The sequence below is a fragment of the Centroberyx affinis genome, unplaced genomic scaffold, assembly GCF_046629955.1.
Source record: "Centroberyx affinis isolate AG114_WGS23_722 - 3 ecotype Tasmania unplaced genomic scaffold, CSIRO-AGI_Caff_v1 ptg003916l_1, whole genome shotgun sequence".
NCBI lineage: Eukaryota > Metazoa > Chordata > Actinopteri > Beryciformes > Berycidae > Centroberyx > Centroberyx affinis.
In genome coordinates, this window is record NW_027281750.1 from 13,787 (window position 1) to 31,605 (window position 17,819).

Consider the following 17,819-nt stretch of genomic DNA (forward strand, 5'->3'; position numbering starts at 1 on the left):
ACATCAACAAACGCTTGGATATGTCGCTGTGCATTCTGGGACTTACAGTTTGTGCCACATATCAGTTTCTAAACGGCAACTTTACCGTCTAACGACCCGAGCCGCAAGCCAAGTCCAGAGTCAGAGGCTGTGAGTCTTCGCTTTGAAGATGATTTCTATGAGTCTTCTCCTTTACCTGGATATTCTCCGGCGGAACTTAATCATGGACAACGGAAATAATTCATTCTGAAAAACTTTGATGGCTCCGTAGCAATTGCAGGATAGCGAACCGTAGCATAGGTTAGCTAACTAGGCTAACAACCATATTCGAGTCAGTTATAAACAGAGAGTCTGTTAGCCTGCGGGATTATTTGACTCCAGAGACTGTCATCGGCTATTTGACAAGGTCCGGGGTCTCCCTAATCAGTTGGCATAATCTGGGACGGTAATGTGGCTTGTAGAAGCTACTGTGAAGTACTGCAACATGGGCAACAATGAGCATAACTTCTTTTGGGGGTTGAGTTCTTGGCAATCAGTCGCTAAATCGGGGACCACAGTGGTCGAGGAAGATTGTTTTCACGGACTTTGCCGTTCACTGACCAAATAAAGGTTTCGATGATGTCCCGTAATTTCTCAGAGAAGTGTTAGTGTGTTTAGCTTTAGGCATCGTCGTCATTTGCTAAGGATGTCTGACTTGGAAAGTTCCAGTTCATATTTTGGTTTGGGAGACCCGCAGTGGCTTTGCATGGTCACACTGTTCATCGCATCCGTGGTTACTCTACTACTGTATTTCGTACAGTATTTCCAACAAGGGGATCTAGGAAGTCAGCAGAGACCAGCTGAGGACAATGCGGCGAAGGAGGAAGCGGACGCTCTGCTGGGATGGGCGCTGTCACTGAAAAGCTGGAAAAGTCAATGGAGAGGAGCTTGGTGCAGGGCTTTGAATGACGAATCAAGGAAGTCGGGGGTAAGTCTCATGACCACCAAGCGACCACTCCACATCACTCTGGATTACGTAACACTCCAGGCAGGTATTGTCAACAGACGAACTGCAGCCTTTGTCATAGAAAACCATGACTGGGGTAACATATGGTAACACATCTACTCGCTTATGCTTATCCACGGTTTTCTTTTGACGGCTGTCCAAAAGACCCAGTCACCTTCAATTAAATCTTGGCCAACCTCTTGACATATGACACAAGTTTAATGGTTGACACTGTTCTTCTCGCAGTACTTTGGCCTCTCTTTAAATGCACCGTCAACAACACAGATTTTGCACCTTGCAACATCCCTGAAGATACTAGCTTTTACTATTCCTTGGAATGAGCAAGTCAGAACAGCTGCTTTGACGCTGCCAATTTCAGACAGTTTCATGCTTTCTAGGCCTGATCGTTGCTCATTTATTGGCAACGACTTCCTACACTTCACACTGTCTTGCTTCACATTTGAGTGCTGTGATAGGTGTTTGCTATTGCTTTGCATGTTTTTGACTTGTCATCCCCTGCAGGGTCCTGCTCTGTTGACATTTGAAGAGAATGGTCTTCAGGCATCAGAGCTGGTGGTCAGCCAAGTGTGCAGCTTCCAGAAGTCTGCTGGGCACAAGGTACACTACACATAGAGTCTGTTTGTTTGTATTAGTTATCTATCATATACAGATTTAAGGGGGTTTCTTCATTTAAATACAGCCTTTTAAATGTTTGTGGCTTTTTGTGTTGTTTTCTTTCCTCTGATCAAATTTCTCCCAGAAGACTTCAGTATCAATTGTGCCATTGTTGAGCACCCGTGCCGCGTCCTCCTCCTCCTCCTCCAACCGCAGAAAAAGTTACCATTTGTTTTCCTGCGACAGCTTGGGCCTTCTTAACATTCATCAGGGTTATAACAGCACACGCTTATAGATTTCTCATTTCCTTGTTTATATCCTCTATTGACATAGCCTGTCCTCAAATCAATCTACCCTCCTCTAATTCAATGCAGAGGGGGCTACTCAACAACCAGTGCCGCCTTTTAACTTTTAACAGTCTACAGTGGCCAATGTCTGAGTCATACCATGCCCATTAGCCAACTTTGGTGCTTTCAGGCGTTTTCCCCCTCACTTAAAATCATCTTACTAGAGCCAATACAGGATCTGGAGATTTTATCTATTAAGCATTTTATCAAGTGCCCACATGCCCCTTGCAAAAATTACAAGACACTATCAATGGCTGCGTTTGAATCATGAATTGGTATTTTTCTGTACTTAGTTGATATCAGCATGCCTGAAAAAGGCAATGAAATACCAGTCAGTATCATCCTTTTTTTGTAAATCATGCAAATGCAGTGCTAACCCGCTGCAGCCTGTGTGCTGGATGGCGCGTGAAACAAATTGTGGCTGGAGGGTTGGGTTTTTTTTTTCCAAATTGAGTTCATACAAGGACAGATTGGATGTTGTGCTGGTAGCCTGGTTGGCTTTGCTTCCAGTGCAAGCTCAGCTTTTTCATTGTGACAAGGTCCATGATGTGGACCAAGATCCCAGGTGCTCTGTTGTTTAATGCAGTGAGTTTAATGAACAGAGGCTTATCCTCACATACGCAGACTGTGTGTGTGTGTGTGTGTGTGTGTGTATGTGTGTTCTAAGAAGCTTACATAGCTGTCCAGCTCAGCACTAAGGAGGACCAGGCAGAGAGGAATGCACCAGCACCTATGTTTATGTTCAGATTTCCCCTCACTGACAGTGAACTGATACCAAACTGGACACACACACGTTCTTGGTTGGGAGCACACTTAATGAGTTGAATACATTACTCTCCAGCAGAAGATCATGTGTTTCAAATGAAAGAATACATTACCACTGCCTCACTCTGTTGCAGATGCATTCCTTTGGGATGTAGGTGATTTATCGTACTTATGCAATGATGACTGCATAAACTAATACAAATGTTGTTTTTCCTTGAGTTTTCCCAACTCTGTGAAGGTTTCATGATGAAAATATTTTGTCAGTGAATCAGAGTTGCAGGAAAAGTTCATGTTGTAATACTACAATCGATAATCACATTTAATTGGTTTCATCCCAGTATGTTTGAGCCACTGGTTCCTTGCATAGAGCTCTGCACACAGTTTGCAGCAGCGCAAATGCATTTTAGGTTAAGTGTGATCCTTGCGGTAGACTTTCACACATGGATAGACACACAACACCTTATGGTTCAGTTCATTTTGTTGTTACTTGCATACAAAATGGTACAAATACATGTGAGTTGGGTGCAAAAATGCAGCCACTTCCTTTTTAACTGGAGCATTCTCAGTAGCTCAGCCTGAAACTAATGCATCCTTTGAATGTTTCGTCTTCCCAACAGGCTGCTCGCTGTAAGGTGGTTGGGGAAAAGCTTCAGTTCTCCATCGATGCAGCATCAACAGCCACATCCACATCAGAACCCTCTAAATATACAGTCAGGATAGCTTCACTGGAGCTGCAGGTAAACACTCTACAGTTCTAGCACATCTGTTAAAGTCATGAACTTCATAACAATAAAAAGAGCAATAATATTCATTTGTACTTTAGTGGAATATCCCTAATACTAAGAAGTCAGAACACTAGGGTTGTATCCCTTGAAAGTCATCTTGGTTTGTTTTAACGGGAGATTTTATTGGACATGACGCGTTGCCCAGCATTGGCTCACCGCTTGCAGGAGAATCAGATTAAATGGTTGAGGTATCTTTCTGTGCTTGGCAAATGTCCTGAAGACCTCATTTAAATCACTGTCAGGCCCATTCCCAGGAAAGCTCGGCCCACTTTCTCTGAATTCTCATTTCTCATGCGCACAAATGATGCCCATGAAGCCCTGGAATTATCACACCCAACAACCCAACTAATGACTAAGTAATTCTTACCTGGAATTTACAGTGGTTTACCTCATTTATTATGCCCAAACCTGACCGGGCTCATTTCTCAGGAAAAGTTTTCTTATGGCTCATCCACAGTCTTTCGCAATGCTCTTTTTCTCTCACTGAAGTCAAATCCAATGTTGAAATGAACTGGACCAAATATGAGAGAGGCGATGTGTGAGGATATGTTGCGGGTAGTGTGCATTAAGCTCTGGTAAGCTTTCCTCCTGTTTTAAGGTTTTGTGTTAAGGCCTCACTGATATATGCAAGCTAACCCAATTGAAAAAAGGCTATTTTTAAACCAATAAGGTGCTTGTCACCCAACTGTGGGCCTGATCTCATTGTGCCATAAATACAACCTCAGTGAGAGGCTAGAAGGCTAAAGTCAGGATTAGAGTTGGTTGTTTTGGTTGTGGATTGGTTGTTGTTGGGGATACATAAAGGAAGCCTCCTGTCTATTTTTCCCCCTCTCTGTTTAGGCTTGGTCTGGAAAAGTCAGAGGGCCTTTTCAAATGTCTCCATCCATCCACTAGAGCATTTGTTAGCCTTTGACTCAGATCCAAGCTAGAATGGTCCTGGCTTATGTTATGGATGACTGCAGGGACATGTGGAGCGGAAGCCCAAGGCATTTATTTGGAGTGAATAATACACACACACACAGACAATTACATTATGGCTCGCTGCTCAGTGTAATTTGTCATTAAACACTTATGTCACTACTGTACCACAAGGCCTACTGCATGCAATGCGGGAAACCCATGTGACATTCTTACTACATACGTAATGCTCTTCTTTGAAAAGCCTGTTCTGTGAACCAGAGCAAACATCATGTTTACTTTGTATTTACATACCTTTTGTATGATCAGGCAACAGTCTCTTTTTCCTTGCTGTTAGCTTTTAAGCCATTTTGCTTATAGGCCTATATTTCCAATAAAGGTGACAGCATAGGTGTTGACAAATTATTTCTATTTCTTCATTTAATGTAGAGTGGTGAGAGAAAAGAGTGGGAGGAAAACAAAAATCCCTTATGTGAGAAAAATGATTGGATTTGTTTCAAAACAAATTATACTGTATATATATTTATCAAGTAACATACCCTCCCAGTTTGAACTGTTTGTATTACTGATCCAGCCTCTCATTAATGCAGGCTGTGATATTGTGCTACCGGATCCATCTAGGCATTCTCCATTGCTATCTGATGAGGCCTTTGTTTGGCATCACAGAGGCGGCCGTACATTCACACTGGAATCCAGGCATGCTGGGACAGGATGGTCCAGTCTGTTCTCTGTATCTCTCTCTCTGTCTCTCTCTCTTACTCACGCTCTCTCTCTCTGTCTCTTACTTACTCTAAATTTCAATTTCAGTTTCAATCAGCTTTACTGGCATGACAAGTAATTCTTATGTTGCCAAAGTTTATCATAAACAAACAAAATTTAAAAATCTATTTAAATTTTTTTTTTTAAACTTATAGCAAACTGTAAAGAATAACTGTAACCGACTGCACATAATTCACACATAATTCTCTCTCTCTCTCTCTCTCTCTCCCTCCCTCCCTCTCCCCCTCCCTCCCTCTCCCCCTCTCTCCCTCCCTTCCTCCCTCTCCCCCTCTGTCTCTTTTTCTGGGCCTAGCACTGTTGCTGGACTGCGCAGTTACTGTAAAATTGTTGTCCCAGCTGACCTTCTCTAATAAACCATTTTCCCGTTTGACTTTCTGGGTCAAGAGGCATGCACAAGTCTGTTATAGAGTATATGGTATTGGCGATACTGCACCAGTCAGTATTTTTGGCATCCCTTTTATTATTGTTGATCATTAATTGTGTCTTGAAAATGAGATGAAAAGTTAAGATCAGCGTTTTTCAGAGACTCTCAATATAACTAACTGTTGACAAAGATATTGAAAAAATGGCCGCTACATTAATGGCATCCAAGATCACAACCACTAAGAACAGCAATCACACAAGCATGTTAACAATTCTGTCACAGTACTGGGAAGAATCAATCATTACAGATTTGTTTTATCTTGATTTGCTCATACCAAGTTGCCCAAATGCATCTCAATGTACTTTCACTTGCAAATTAGATTCCAAGCCACAGTATGCAGTTCAGCATATACAGTAGCTTCCTTAAATATCTACATATCACACAAGGCCAAAGATGCAACTGTTTACACTACGTATCCCGAAGTTATACTTTGTTAAACTTTATACTGAGTTTGACTTGGCTTATTTCCCCATAAAAGTCAGACAGCAAATTCACAAGTAATTCAGTGAGGTGTACTGAGTCTACCGTTACAAACAGTCCTGTGGAGGTGACAGTTTAATGATTGTTTAAATGATTAGTATGTGGACATTTTGTGAGTTGTCCCACCAACGGTTACTCCACCCCACACTGTGATTTGTTTTCAACAGTGGGACCAAAAGCCCACTGGAATACAAATGTTTTAACAGTTTTATACTTACTTTTGGCTACCAGTTTAGTGCTGGCCATTTTTTCCTGTTTACTTAGTTGAAAATACATTCCGCAACTGATAATTTAGGATACGTTGATATGTTAAGAATAAATATTGATGCTGTAGATGTCAAGTTTGAATTTGACTTCAAACAAACATGTGACAAACCAATTTTCAGTCAAAAATCTAAAACAAAATTAAAAATTGCCGTCAAATGTCAAGGGATGCCAGGGAGACTGACTAGCACTGTATTGCCTATAATCACCGTGGCACCCGACAGTATCATGATCTTCTCTCCTCTGTTGTTCCCCAGCTTGACCTACAGATGCAAGAAGTCGACGGTGAGGTCAAGCTGAACTGGGGAGTGTCCCACCTAGAGACATGGGACCTGCAGCTCACCCCCAGCTTCACCCAGGTAATGTGGTGGACTCGGACCATGGAATGTAACCAAAACAAAAAAAAAACTGACAATTGAAATTATCTTTGATACGCTGAATATGAGTCTATAATAATCTATCTTCATTTACATAGATTTTCTAAGATTGTCATGTTTAAAAAATGGGGATAGGTGAGGAGTCCAAACAAAGGATTCAAAGGTTCAATAGTCTTATATCAATCGGGGTCATTTTGGTATGTTATTAGAATAACATGCACTAAGTAAATGTCAAAAACACCATAGTCTGATGATCCACTATTGCCTGTGAATGGCCCAGTATCATTAAAAGCAATGTGATTTATTGAAGATTTTAAAAATACTCATAAGATGTCCGAGGGTACGAATGTCAAAAGTAGAATTTCTTCTGAATGGATCAGGAAAATCAAATAAAAGTCAAAGTGAGGTAGAGAATATAATCCATGTCAGTTAATCATTATTATGGTTTTTGCAGCGTGTAATTTGACTTATGTCATCGTCTCTCTCTGTCAGGACAACGCCAAAGGCTCCAGTGTAACAGAGGTAAAGGAGAAGATGAAGCAGCTGTTATGTGCGGTGCGGCCCTCTCTGTTGCTGAGCTGCAGGCCTGCTCAGGCCACAGAGGTCAAGGTGAGCAGACGACTCATGCCTGAAGCATGACGTCTTCATAGCTGCCACACTGCAGTGCAATGCAAACGCAGCACAGTGTGTGCAAGTCTGTCACCGTGCTGCCAACATTGTTTGCAGTATGCCACAATTTGATAAACCGAATTGACTGTATATTTTTGTTTGGTTTGTCAAGCTCACTGCAGATCAAAATGGAGAGAATGTGTGATGGAGAAAAGATAGGCCAGACAATCTAGCAATAGATGTGATTGATTTTGCAGCAAAAGGTGTTTTCATTCTGACCATTAATAATAGTCATAGCCCCCGAGATGAATGATTACTCTAAATTCAACTAGCTGGAACCGGTTTTGATTCAGGTCTGCTTCTCAAAGCCCATCCCTACTATGTGTTTGTTTTAGCAGTGTGCAAAGCTGGGAATAATTTGCATACAGTGCCGCTGTGAATATTGCAGTCATTAGATCAACATTGTTGGGTTTTTTGCTCCCTATGGTTTCTCTAATAGGAAGCCCGCAACAAAGTGATGTCCCCCCCAAAACCCCCCCGCGCCCACGACTGGAAGCTGCTGGTGAAGAACTTCCGGGTGACGCTCAATCAGGAGGAGGATGCTGCAGGTTGGACGCTTGTCTCTCTTGTCATTTACAAAGACACAGGATCTGATGTAACTAACCCTTGTGCTGTTTTGGGAGAGCACCTGGGTAAAACTTACCCTGGAAGTAAGAAGGGGTGGGTGAGAGCAGATACGAATTGGGGTTATGAACTGGGTACATCCCACCACAGATGTCTGGTTGAATTAGACCCCAACACCTCCAGAAGGCTCAACAGTAGAGTCTGGGGTTGCAGAACTGCCCTCCTCTATACCCGCTCTCAACACTGATCAGGACTACACTCATCTACACCACAAGACTGGGTGTGATCATGTCTTTGGTCCAAACCATAATGGAGAAGTTTACTTTGCATTGTTGCATTTTTGTATTTGGTTTGTTGAGGTTCACACTGCCCAATTACAAGTGAACCAGGGCTTGTAAACAAAAGTCACATGGACTCACAAGTAGCTTGTTTATTAAACAGTTTTGTTAACCTGTCATCCCACCAGGTTAGAGAGTTTGGTGGAAGTGAAAACAAATCTGATTCTAGTCCCTGTAACTTTAGCTAAACATGATGGACTTGTCTGCGCTGTTTGCCGTGATTAACCTTTTATGATGTTCATACCAGTTAAGAACACATGAACATATCAGATGTCAACATCTCTCTCCTTATACCCATAAATCCTTGCGTTGTTTCCTGTAGTTAGTTTGAATTACATTCTGTCTCCTAACAAACCACACCGCAGTTCTCTTGGCAGAGGACGGACATCTGCATTTTCAGGCGTCTCGGTGCAGTTGTTTGGTGCGTACCCGAATTTGAACGGCATTGTTCTCTGTTCAGATGAACGGAACTAAAAAAGACGCTCCTGAGTTCGAATAAACCGCTCCAAACATGCTTGGAGTGAACATGGTCGTAGGATTACACCTAGTTCACAACATTACACCCGATAATTTATAACTTTTCTATTGGTCTCAGCAACAATAGGCTATTGGGATGGCTGACACTGCTGATTTGAAACAGCAAATTTAGGGGTTCAAAATAAAATTTTGGGCAATAGCACATGGAAGCCATGGCTCTTTCACTTTGACATAGTCCAACTGAAAACGGCTTTCAAATGGCTGTAGCCATTTCTCCATCCATTCCAGATCCCACTCCCACCCTCTCAGGTCCACATCCCATGTGGGTACATAGAGCTAACACTAGCTTGTAAGACCACATCTCATCTACATCACAGTCCAGTCATAACTCTGGATTATTGTGATTGGTTCAAAGAAATACAAACATTATACAGCTCTTTTTAAGTTCTCTGTGACTAACTGCTTTTTCCAAGGTTGTGTTCTGGCACAGTGTCAGTGCTTCACTAACGTCAAAACAGATTGTAGAGTGAAGTCTCTGCCTGCAAGACAAGTGTAAAAGGACTGTCAGCGAAGCATATTTTTGAGTTTATGAGACACTGTCAGAATCATTCACCAGTGATAACATCTGAGGCATTAATGTGGGTCTGTAACTCATTTTAGGTGACAACAACCACAGCAACTTTTGTTTGGTTGTTTCTATGAGTCATTTCTCACATTCTGAGTCAGCAGCTATCAGGACTCCAAACGCTGCCTGATCCTCTTATTCTGTCAGTGCAGCAGTTCCTCACCCCAACAGTGAACACACGTCACCCCATCTCTGAATACATTACGGCTGATAAACGACATGGGATTCAGCACTTCTCTCCCTCGTTTATTTGCCTTCCTTTAAGTGAAGAGCACAATTATACCGTAAGGTTGATTGATGAGATTTGCTATGGACTAGCAGCCAAAGCCAAGGCTGTTGAAGCGGAAGCTCCGTCTTTAAGATCCATGCTAATATCGTATTCATTAAGACAGGACAGGGCCCTTTCATACAAGTGGAGCCTGGCTGGCAGCTAATAATTTCCAGTGCTCTGTCATATTGGCTCTATTTGACTTTGCTGATCCTTGCTGTGCGCTGAAGCAGAGCACTTAGCCAAGACTTTGCGTGTCTCCTCTAACCCATGCATTATTCAATATCTGAGATGTACAACAGGCTGACCTCCGCTTTGCCCATTAATGTGCAGTGGAAGTGACAAAAGCAATATTTAATCTCACACAAGCACAATTTATTTGATCAGCTGTCAAAAGATTATTGTTGAATATGCGAGGAGACTCCCGCACACTGCCTATACTTGCAATTGAAAATTGAAGAATTACAATGTTTTGGTCCTGAGACCTTCCTCAGACAAATACTTTTTAACAATGAGAGGCCATTTTATATAGGGGTCGGCTGCCCACAGGTACCCAATCCGATTCCTGCAAAATAATAGACAAATTCACATACACAATAAACTAAAATGTATACACATATGCAGTACATGTATATATACATGTACGAGGTATGTAGGAGGTCACGTCTACATATAGGCCCCTACATATAGTTGTACACATACATACAAATCCAGACCTGTCAGGAGCTGAAAAAATATCACCTTGGATAAGTTTCTGTTTATATAGACTGTATATAGGAAACTGTTAGAACTCTACCAATTAAATCATATATTTAAAAGAAGTTCATCATTAAGACCCTTGGGAGCCAGTGTTTCTAGGGTATGGATCCAATTAGATCATTATTATTATTATTTTCCAAAAGATGAATGTTGAATACAATTTTAAATTGCCTCTTGAATTGTAGTGCATTTATTCCGTTTTTTTTCTACGGTAGTCACTGAGGTGTTTTCTGCTGTGTTTGCAGGCAGCATGAATCCCCTGTGTGTGCTGCAGTTAGACGACCCTCCACAAAGGTTTTGCACCTCGGTCCTGAAGAACACAACCAGCCCTGCCTGGGACCAGCCGTTTATCTTGTAAGTTTAGCCGTGGCTCACTGCCTACCACCATTGTCTTTTTAACGGTTTCAGCAAGAAAAGCTGAGCTATCACATTTCTCTACCTGGGTATTTTATTGTTAATGGCATCTAAGCCCATGCAAAGTACATGTTCCATTGCTTTATTTTTTGACCTGTACATTAAATCAACTTCTCTAATGTATTTTATGTTTTTTTTCAATGTTCCTCTATTTCTGTCACTCTCACCAGTGAGCTGAATGGGCGATCAAAAGAGCTCAATATTCAGCTGTTGAATGACGGGCAACCTCAAGAGAGTAAGAGTGTTTTTCAGTGCAGATATAAGTAGAGACACGGTTAAATTTGCTAACAATAACTACTTTAATAGTTTCATAAACACAAGAAATGGTGATTGCATGCCTTTTATAGTGAAGGTCTGTTCATCATGAGGAAGAAGCACTTAAGTTATCTTGGTCATGAGCAGTAACTACTGCATGTTTTGGTATTACTCCACTGAATTTGGTATGTTTTCCCTTTGGCAGATTCCTCACTAGGTCAGGTGTCAGTGCCTTTTGATCTCGTAAAGAAGCAGCCCAAAGGACAGCAAACATTTGCACTCATGACCAAAGACCTAGTGACTGGGTCATTGACTACTGAGGTAAGTTAACATGGGATTATATGCATGTTTGACATTCACATTACCTATGATTTTGACCAAGTTTAATACTTTACATGTATCTGATTCTTGTTTTACACATAATAGAACAAATTCAGAACATTAACTTTGGAGAAATTTTCTTCCCAGTTTACCTACCTGGAGCCCAGTGAGGTGAGGTCCTGGCACCCACCCACCCCAGCCCCCACTAAAAGGGTGGAGATGGACCGTACCGTCATGCCCTGTGGCACAGTGGTCACCACCATCACCGCGGTGAAGAGCAAGCCAGGGCGCCCACTCCCTGCTGGACTCAACATAGGTACAGCACCACAGACTGAGAGTCTGAATGACAAGGATGGTAGAGCTTTAATCAGACAAGCTGTTTGGCCCTTAATTCGGCACATCTGATCAGCACATCTGCTACTGTAACTATAGTACTGTGAGATTACATAAGGCATTAAGTAATCTATGACTTCAATCGACCAGGAGGAATTGCAAAAACATTGACAGGTATGGTTGACGCAAACAGTAAAGTCAGATTTTCACAATAGAGATGAGTAAGCTAGCTAATAAGAGCAGAGATCCAACAGAGCCATCTGGTGAAGAGATAATGCAAAATACTGTAATGTTAATAACAATGCCATTTGTTTTTTGGCTTCAGAATTAAATGTCTTGCGATATCGGTCACTTGCTTGTAGCACTGTCCTCCCTTGTTGAGCAGTTGAAAATGTAGGGTGTCCTGAAATTTCAATGGGTGGGGAGTTTTTGTTCCAAAACGTAGTATGGGCCAGAAAGTGAGTTTTGAAAGCCAGAAATCTCAGCACCTGGCAGAGTAATCATTGAGTTATTGGTATTGATCAATAACCCTATCAACCCCCTGAAGATATTTTATGGTCATTTTTTACTATGGAGCAGTACAAATCGTACTTATTGCCCCTTTAAATATAAAGTAGCTTAAAGTAATCATCCATATCCGTTTTACATTTACAGAAGCAGCAACGGTTTATTTGGGATAAATATGAAAGTAAGTGGATAGTTAGCATGAGCAGCGACAGCCACCATGGCAGAACAGACAAAGAGAGGAGCGCTACCTACAGAAACTGAAAATATCAACAAGAAAACCAAGGAAAAAGAAACAGATTCACTCAGAGAGAAAGGCACTTGCTGGCAAACTTGCTAAAAAGGAAAGTGAACATCAACATTGCCTTCAAGATGAAAAGTACTATAGCAAATGTGGCTATTGTTTATTAGCCTCAGTGTACAGCGAGTGTCTTTATTATTGTCACATTCTTTACTTACCTTTACATAACCTTTTGTGCCTTCAGATCCTTGCCTGAAGAGTGCGCCCAGCAAGCCCAAGCTGTCGGAGCGGCGCGTCTCAGAGCAAGCATCCATGCTGGGAGCCACAGTCAGCAAGGTCTTGTCCTCCTCCGACACCGAACTGCTGATGCTCAACGGCACCGACCCGGTGGCCGAGGCCGCCATCCGACAGCTCCACCAGTCTGCCAAGCAGAAGCTCAAGTCGCCAGTGAAGAAGAGCACCATCATCATCTCTGGCATAGCCAAGGTAAGGAACTCTCCACCGGTCCATTATATTGCATTTTTATTATGCTGTTCAATAAACCCTTTCACTTTGGTAGTTTCACTTCTTCAAAAAAGAAATACCACCTTACTAGGAAAAAGATGGGAATATGCATGTGTTTTCTTCATTTGTTTTTTTTTTTAATCTTACTTCTTTTCCCAGACCCCCATGTCTCAGGATGATGAGCTGGCTCTGATGGCAGACTACGCCGCAGCGATGGACGCCTCCATGTCCGAGGGCAGCTCTACTCAGGATGTGACCACGGCGATTGCGACGGGGGCCAGTAGCCCTCCGGAGGCGCTGGACCCGCAGGAAGGCCCCAGCGGAGTCGGCCGGCCCCCAGAGGACTGGGAGAGCCACACAGGAGAGGAGCTAGACCACACCTCTCTGTCGCTGTGTGTGTCCGAGGCTAGCTGCAAGAAGAGCAGAGGTGAGGGGTCACAGAACGGAATCTGGCCGTCCTAACATGCCTAACCTCTGCAGGAGTATTATTCAGTAAAACATAACTTAAGTACTTAAAAATGTATTCTTCATTTGGCTGTTTTTGTAGCCACCTGGTACTCTTCAGTGATGCAGTCTGTTTTTGTGTTCTTTTTTTCTCTTCCCCTCCTACTGTTTCAACCTTTCCTTTTTGAACTTTCTTCACTGCCATCTTAGAGGAAATCAGTGCTAAGCAGACATTATGTCCGGATGAGTAAGTTCATTCATGAGTTACTCATAGTATCGTAGGTACTCTACTACTCGTAGTGTCTGTTAGTGATGAGTAGATCATTTTGTAACAATGTCAAAGTAACTTTAATGTGATGTAAGCAGATCATATAGCTGTACACTGTATTTTAGAACTCTGAAAATGTAGTAGGGCTGCACGATATAGACAAAATATTGTGAATATTTTGAGAGATATTGCACTTGCAATATGACATGCAACACTAGGTCTGTGATTTTTTTTAAAGTTAATATTACCTCTTGATTTGGTACATTGTGGGGAATATTTCCCATTCAACATCCCACAGATGTTATAGTATTCTACATTGACTCTTCTCATCCTCACTACTTCACTCTCGTATGCATTATAAAAGTGGATACCAGAAATGCCAATATTGTAAACTTCATGATGTAAGTGCTGCATTCTCTCATATAGCAATATCAATATGAATTCAATATATTGTTCAGCCCTTCGCTGTAGGAATTCATTTGTAGTCATTAGATAGTAATGAGGATACAATGATCTCCCTCTCTCTCTCTTCATTTATCATTAATCTGTCTTCATTGTGTTTGTTTGTAAGTTGTCTGCATCAACTTAACCTAATCCAATCTGTCCCCTAAATCAAATGAAGAGATATTTGGCATGGCTCAAATCTTGCGCTACTATCAAGTTTCTTATATGCTGTGAGGTAGGAACAATGCCTGCAGTCAGGTTAGCCGATGTGGGTCACCTGTAGGTATGTGATAGCTGGTACAGTTTCTTCAGGTCTAATTGTCATTATGCAAAGCCAGATGGTGTCCTTTTACAGAGGAAAGATACAGGTGTGATTGCCTGTATTTTTTTCCTCCAGCCTGTCCAGGAGGCATTAGGTTTGCCAGATTTGATCATTTTTTACCAGCAAAAACCAACAATTTGCTACTTAAGCTATCTTCAAGTTTTCTCTAATTTCAGATCCTTCAAGTCAAATTGTATATGGCTGATTTTTCATTTTTTGCCTTAAAATTGAATGATGTGATTCCAGTATCATTAAGGAAAGCTGTGAGGCTCCCAGTTAAAATATAACAACACCTTTTTTCCGTCCTCTGTTCCTTCGCTACAGGCAGCTTCCTTCAGAAGAGTGCCAAGCTGTTCTTCCGGCGGCGGCACCAGCGGAAGGACCCGGGGATGAGCCAGTCGCACAACGACCTGGTTTACCTGGAGCCTCCGGCCACGGTGGACCGGGCCAGCCGAACAGCCACGCTCAGCCGAATGCTCAACCGCAAGCTGCTGCCCAAGAATAAGAGCAAAGCCAACGGCTCTACCTCCATGGGGGAGCCACACGCGTGACCCCACCCCCCACCCCCCACACACACACCTCAGTCCCTCCCACAACAACTACTACTACCATCACCACCTCCACCTACCCAAACTTGCACTGGCAAAGTTATCAGCTAACACCCCACCCCCCACCCCACCCCCAGTGCCCGACCTGCTTACTAGGTCTCCTACTTTGTGAATGGGAAAGCTGTGCGGATGGAAAACATCCTCCTTTACTGCCCTCCTCTTCTGCTTCAGTACCCTGCTTATAGGGAGCGGACATATTGCACCAAAAGCGAGTGAGTGCACGTGTGGATGATGCTATCCTGAGATAATTTCTTCATGTTCATGCCATTTTAGAGAATACTGTTTTGCATGTTCCTTTTATTTGACTTTATGCAACATTTTGAAATCTTTTAGTGTTTCTGTGGCCTTGTTGACCACAGAAAGGACTAGCGTGGGCTGTCGCTCTTTACCCCACTAACACTGAGGGTAAGAGCGATCTATTTCTGAGGGTTTCCTACGGTGGCCCGACAGGGACCAAAGATGAAGAGAAGAGTGGTGTTGGTATGATTTGCACATATACAGAATTTGTCTCAGCTAAGCCTGAGCTTGAATTACAGTGCAATGACACGAGCTACTCTTGTGATAGAGGTTTAGTTTATTTCCAACTTCTGCAGTTATGATTTGTGTTTAAATGATTCACAAAGGGAGATGGTCTTTTCACTGCGAGACTAGTGCAAGTGGGAAACAATGAAACTACTTTTTGACACTAATATAAATATAGTATTTACATCATTTTTTTTTTCACTTCATTTAAATTCCTTAAAATTACAAACCAAGAAATACAAAATTAGTACAACTTATATGTAATGTAGATGGTAGAAAAGCTCCAAAACAAAAACAGCTATCTATAAAATTGTCCGCCTTATATCTAACAAAGATATCTAAACCTGTCAATACCAATTAGTCTGTTGTGGCTGGCATGTACAGAAGTCATTGGCATGTTTATTTGTTCCATGCAACATCGCCCATAAAAAGTTAACACCCTTCCAAAAAAAAAAGCAGTGAGACTGTGGCTATAACATGAAAATTCCACTATGTATGATATGATTATTTTTGAATGTTTACTCCTTTTTGCAGTGTTTTCAAATGATATGCAACTTTCTCCTTCGTCTTCCTCAACGATTCCTCTTCTACACTACTGTTATCAGTGGGGTTTGTTAATGTGTCAAAAGGGAATGAGTGGACCTGTCTGCGGGGACTGTGACGTCACCCCCGGCCATACTCGCTGCAGTCGCTCACTAACGAAACGTGTTCAGCGCTCAGTTCACTCCTCCATTTCAGCCGAATGAAATCCTCACTCTCATTCCACGTTTTATCGTTTTTAAAAGATGTATCATAGCTTTCAACACCTGAACAAAACAAAAAAAAAAGTGTGGACACCTTTGGGAACAATGGAATGGTTTGACTGCTTTTTTTTTTTACCCAGCTAATGATTGTATTATTTTATTTTTTTTGTAAGCAGCTTGTTGAAGAAGTGTTTCTGTACATCATGTGAACTACTGTTTTCTTCGATGAGTAAACCTGCTTAGGAAATTCTGCAATAGCAGGACGGGTGATGCAGTACACTGACAGACAAAACTAACAGATCGCCTTGCGGTTATTCTGAGGGTGTTGTCGGAGGGCGGTCTAGACCCGGGGCCAGATGCGGCCCCTCGATGTGACTTGTGGTTCCCAAGGCAGCACTGCTTTTTCCCTAAGATGGGACTGGCGTTTTGGACCGGAGGACTGAAGGAATGTAGCAGCCAGTTTGAATCTGTTCCCTCGCCATCAGCAGTTTCTATTAAGAAGCCGTTAACTGACTGATTACATTAGGCCATCTGAGACTTTTTATTTTAAATGACTTGCATGCCGTTCACGACAACAAGCTCTTCTGCAGAGGCAGCGTGGGTTGTATTTGGACTGCGGTGTGTCAGGTATTTACATAGCAGGGCTCTGATCCTCCCCACCCATCTCCCAACACTTTCCCAACATATATGGTGTGACTGCACTCTGTTTTAGGAAATATTCAAAAGCCCAGTTGCAGGCTGAAGAAAATACTGAAACCATTCAAGTAGAAATACCTTTTAAACCTCTGAGGGACGATGGGAGGGGGGAATGGGTTGTTTTAATGATGCAAAGTTTCATAGCCCCTGTACATGGCAGCCTCAAAGCATTGGCTATTGTTAGGCATTCAGTGAGCAGTAAGCCTGTATGTGATTAATAAACTGCTTCCTGATGTGTTTTTTTATTGGCATCTGCTCTGTGCACAGAAACTGACGCTGATGCAGAATGTCAGTCATTTCCCTTCAGGGATTGTTACTAATAAACATATCAGGTTATTTCATTTCCAGCAATAAATATTGATTGAATAACTGACTTTGTGGTGCCACCTTCTGAATTTCCTGGCTGTAATGACTTTGTTCCATTGCTCACATAAGTTTTAAATCTATGCAGGTTGCAATTCCATTTTACAGAGGCTTTTATGCAGAAGTTTTGCATCCCTGATTGATTGGGTCTGGCACAGCTTAGCTCAAATGAGTCCAACTCTGAACTTGTAGCTTTTATCATTACAATGGAGAGCAAAGATCAAGCAAAAGAGATCCATAAATCTATTTGGAAGCCATATAAAAAAGAAATAAATCACATTAGGGGCATACAGGACCAAAATTGGCTCTAAGACAGTGGGTGCATTCCATTTGGCCAAAATGCGTCCTCTCCTCCGTCCTCGCGGCCTCGTCTCCTCGCTGACTCGGCATCCAAAAATGAGCCGCCATCATGAAGGAC

At 42.2% G+C, this 17,819-nt stretch overlaps 1 protein-coding gene across 1 annotated transcript; it reads left to right on the forward strand.

Annotated features, from left to right (window-relative positions):
- The first annotated feature begins 77 nt into the window (after positions 1-77).
- On the forward strand, positions 78-17,404 carry LOC139663097 (C2 domain-containing protein 2). Its single transcript, XM_071541634.1, has 13 exons — positions 78-946; positions 1,487-1,582; positions 3,309-3,428; positions 6,600-6,701; positions 7,212-7,328; positions 7,828-7,936; positions 10,665-10,773; positions 11,004-11,068; positions 11,294-11,409; positions 11,557-11,725; positions 12,732-12,973; positions 13,151-13,418; positions 14,794-17,404. Exons 1-13 carry the CDS (start codon positions 665-667, stop codon positions 15,018-15,020), a joined length of 2,022 nt encoding a protein of 673 aa, XP_071397735.1. The 5' UTR covers positions 78-664; the 3' UTR covers positions 15,021-17,404.
- The last annotated feature ends 415 nt before the right edge of the window (positions 17,405-17,819 follow it).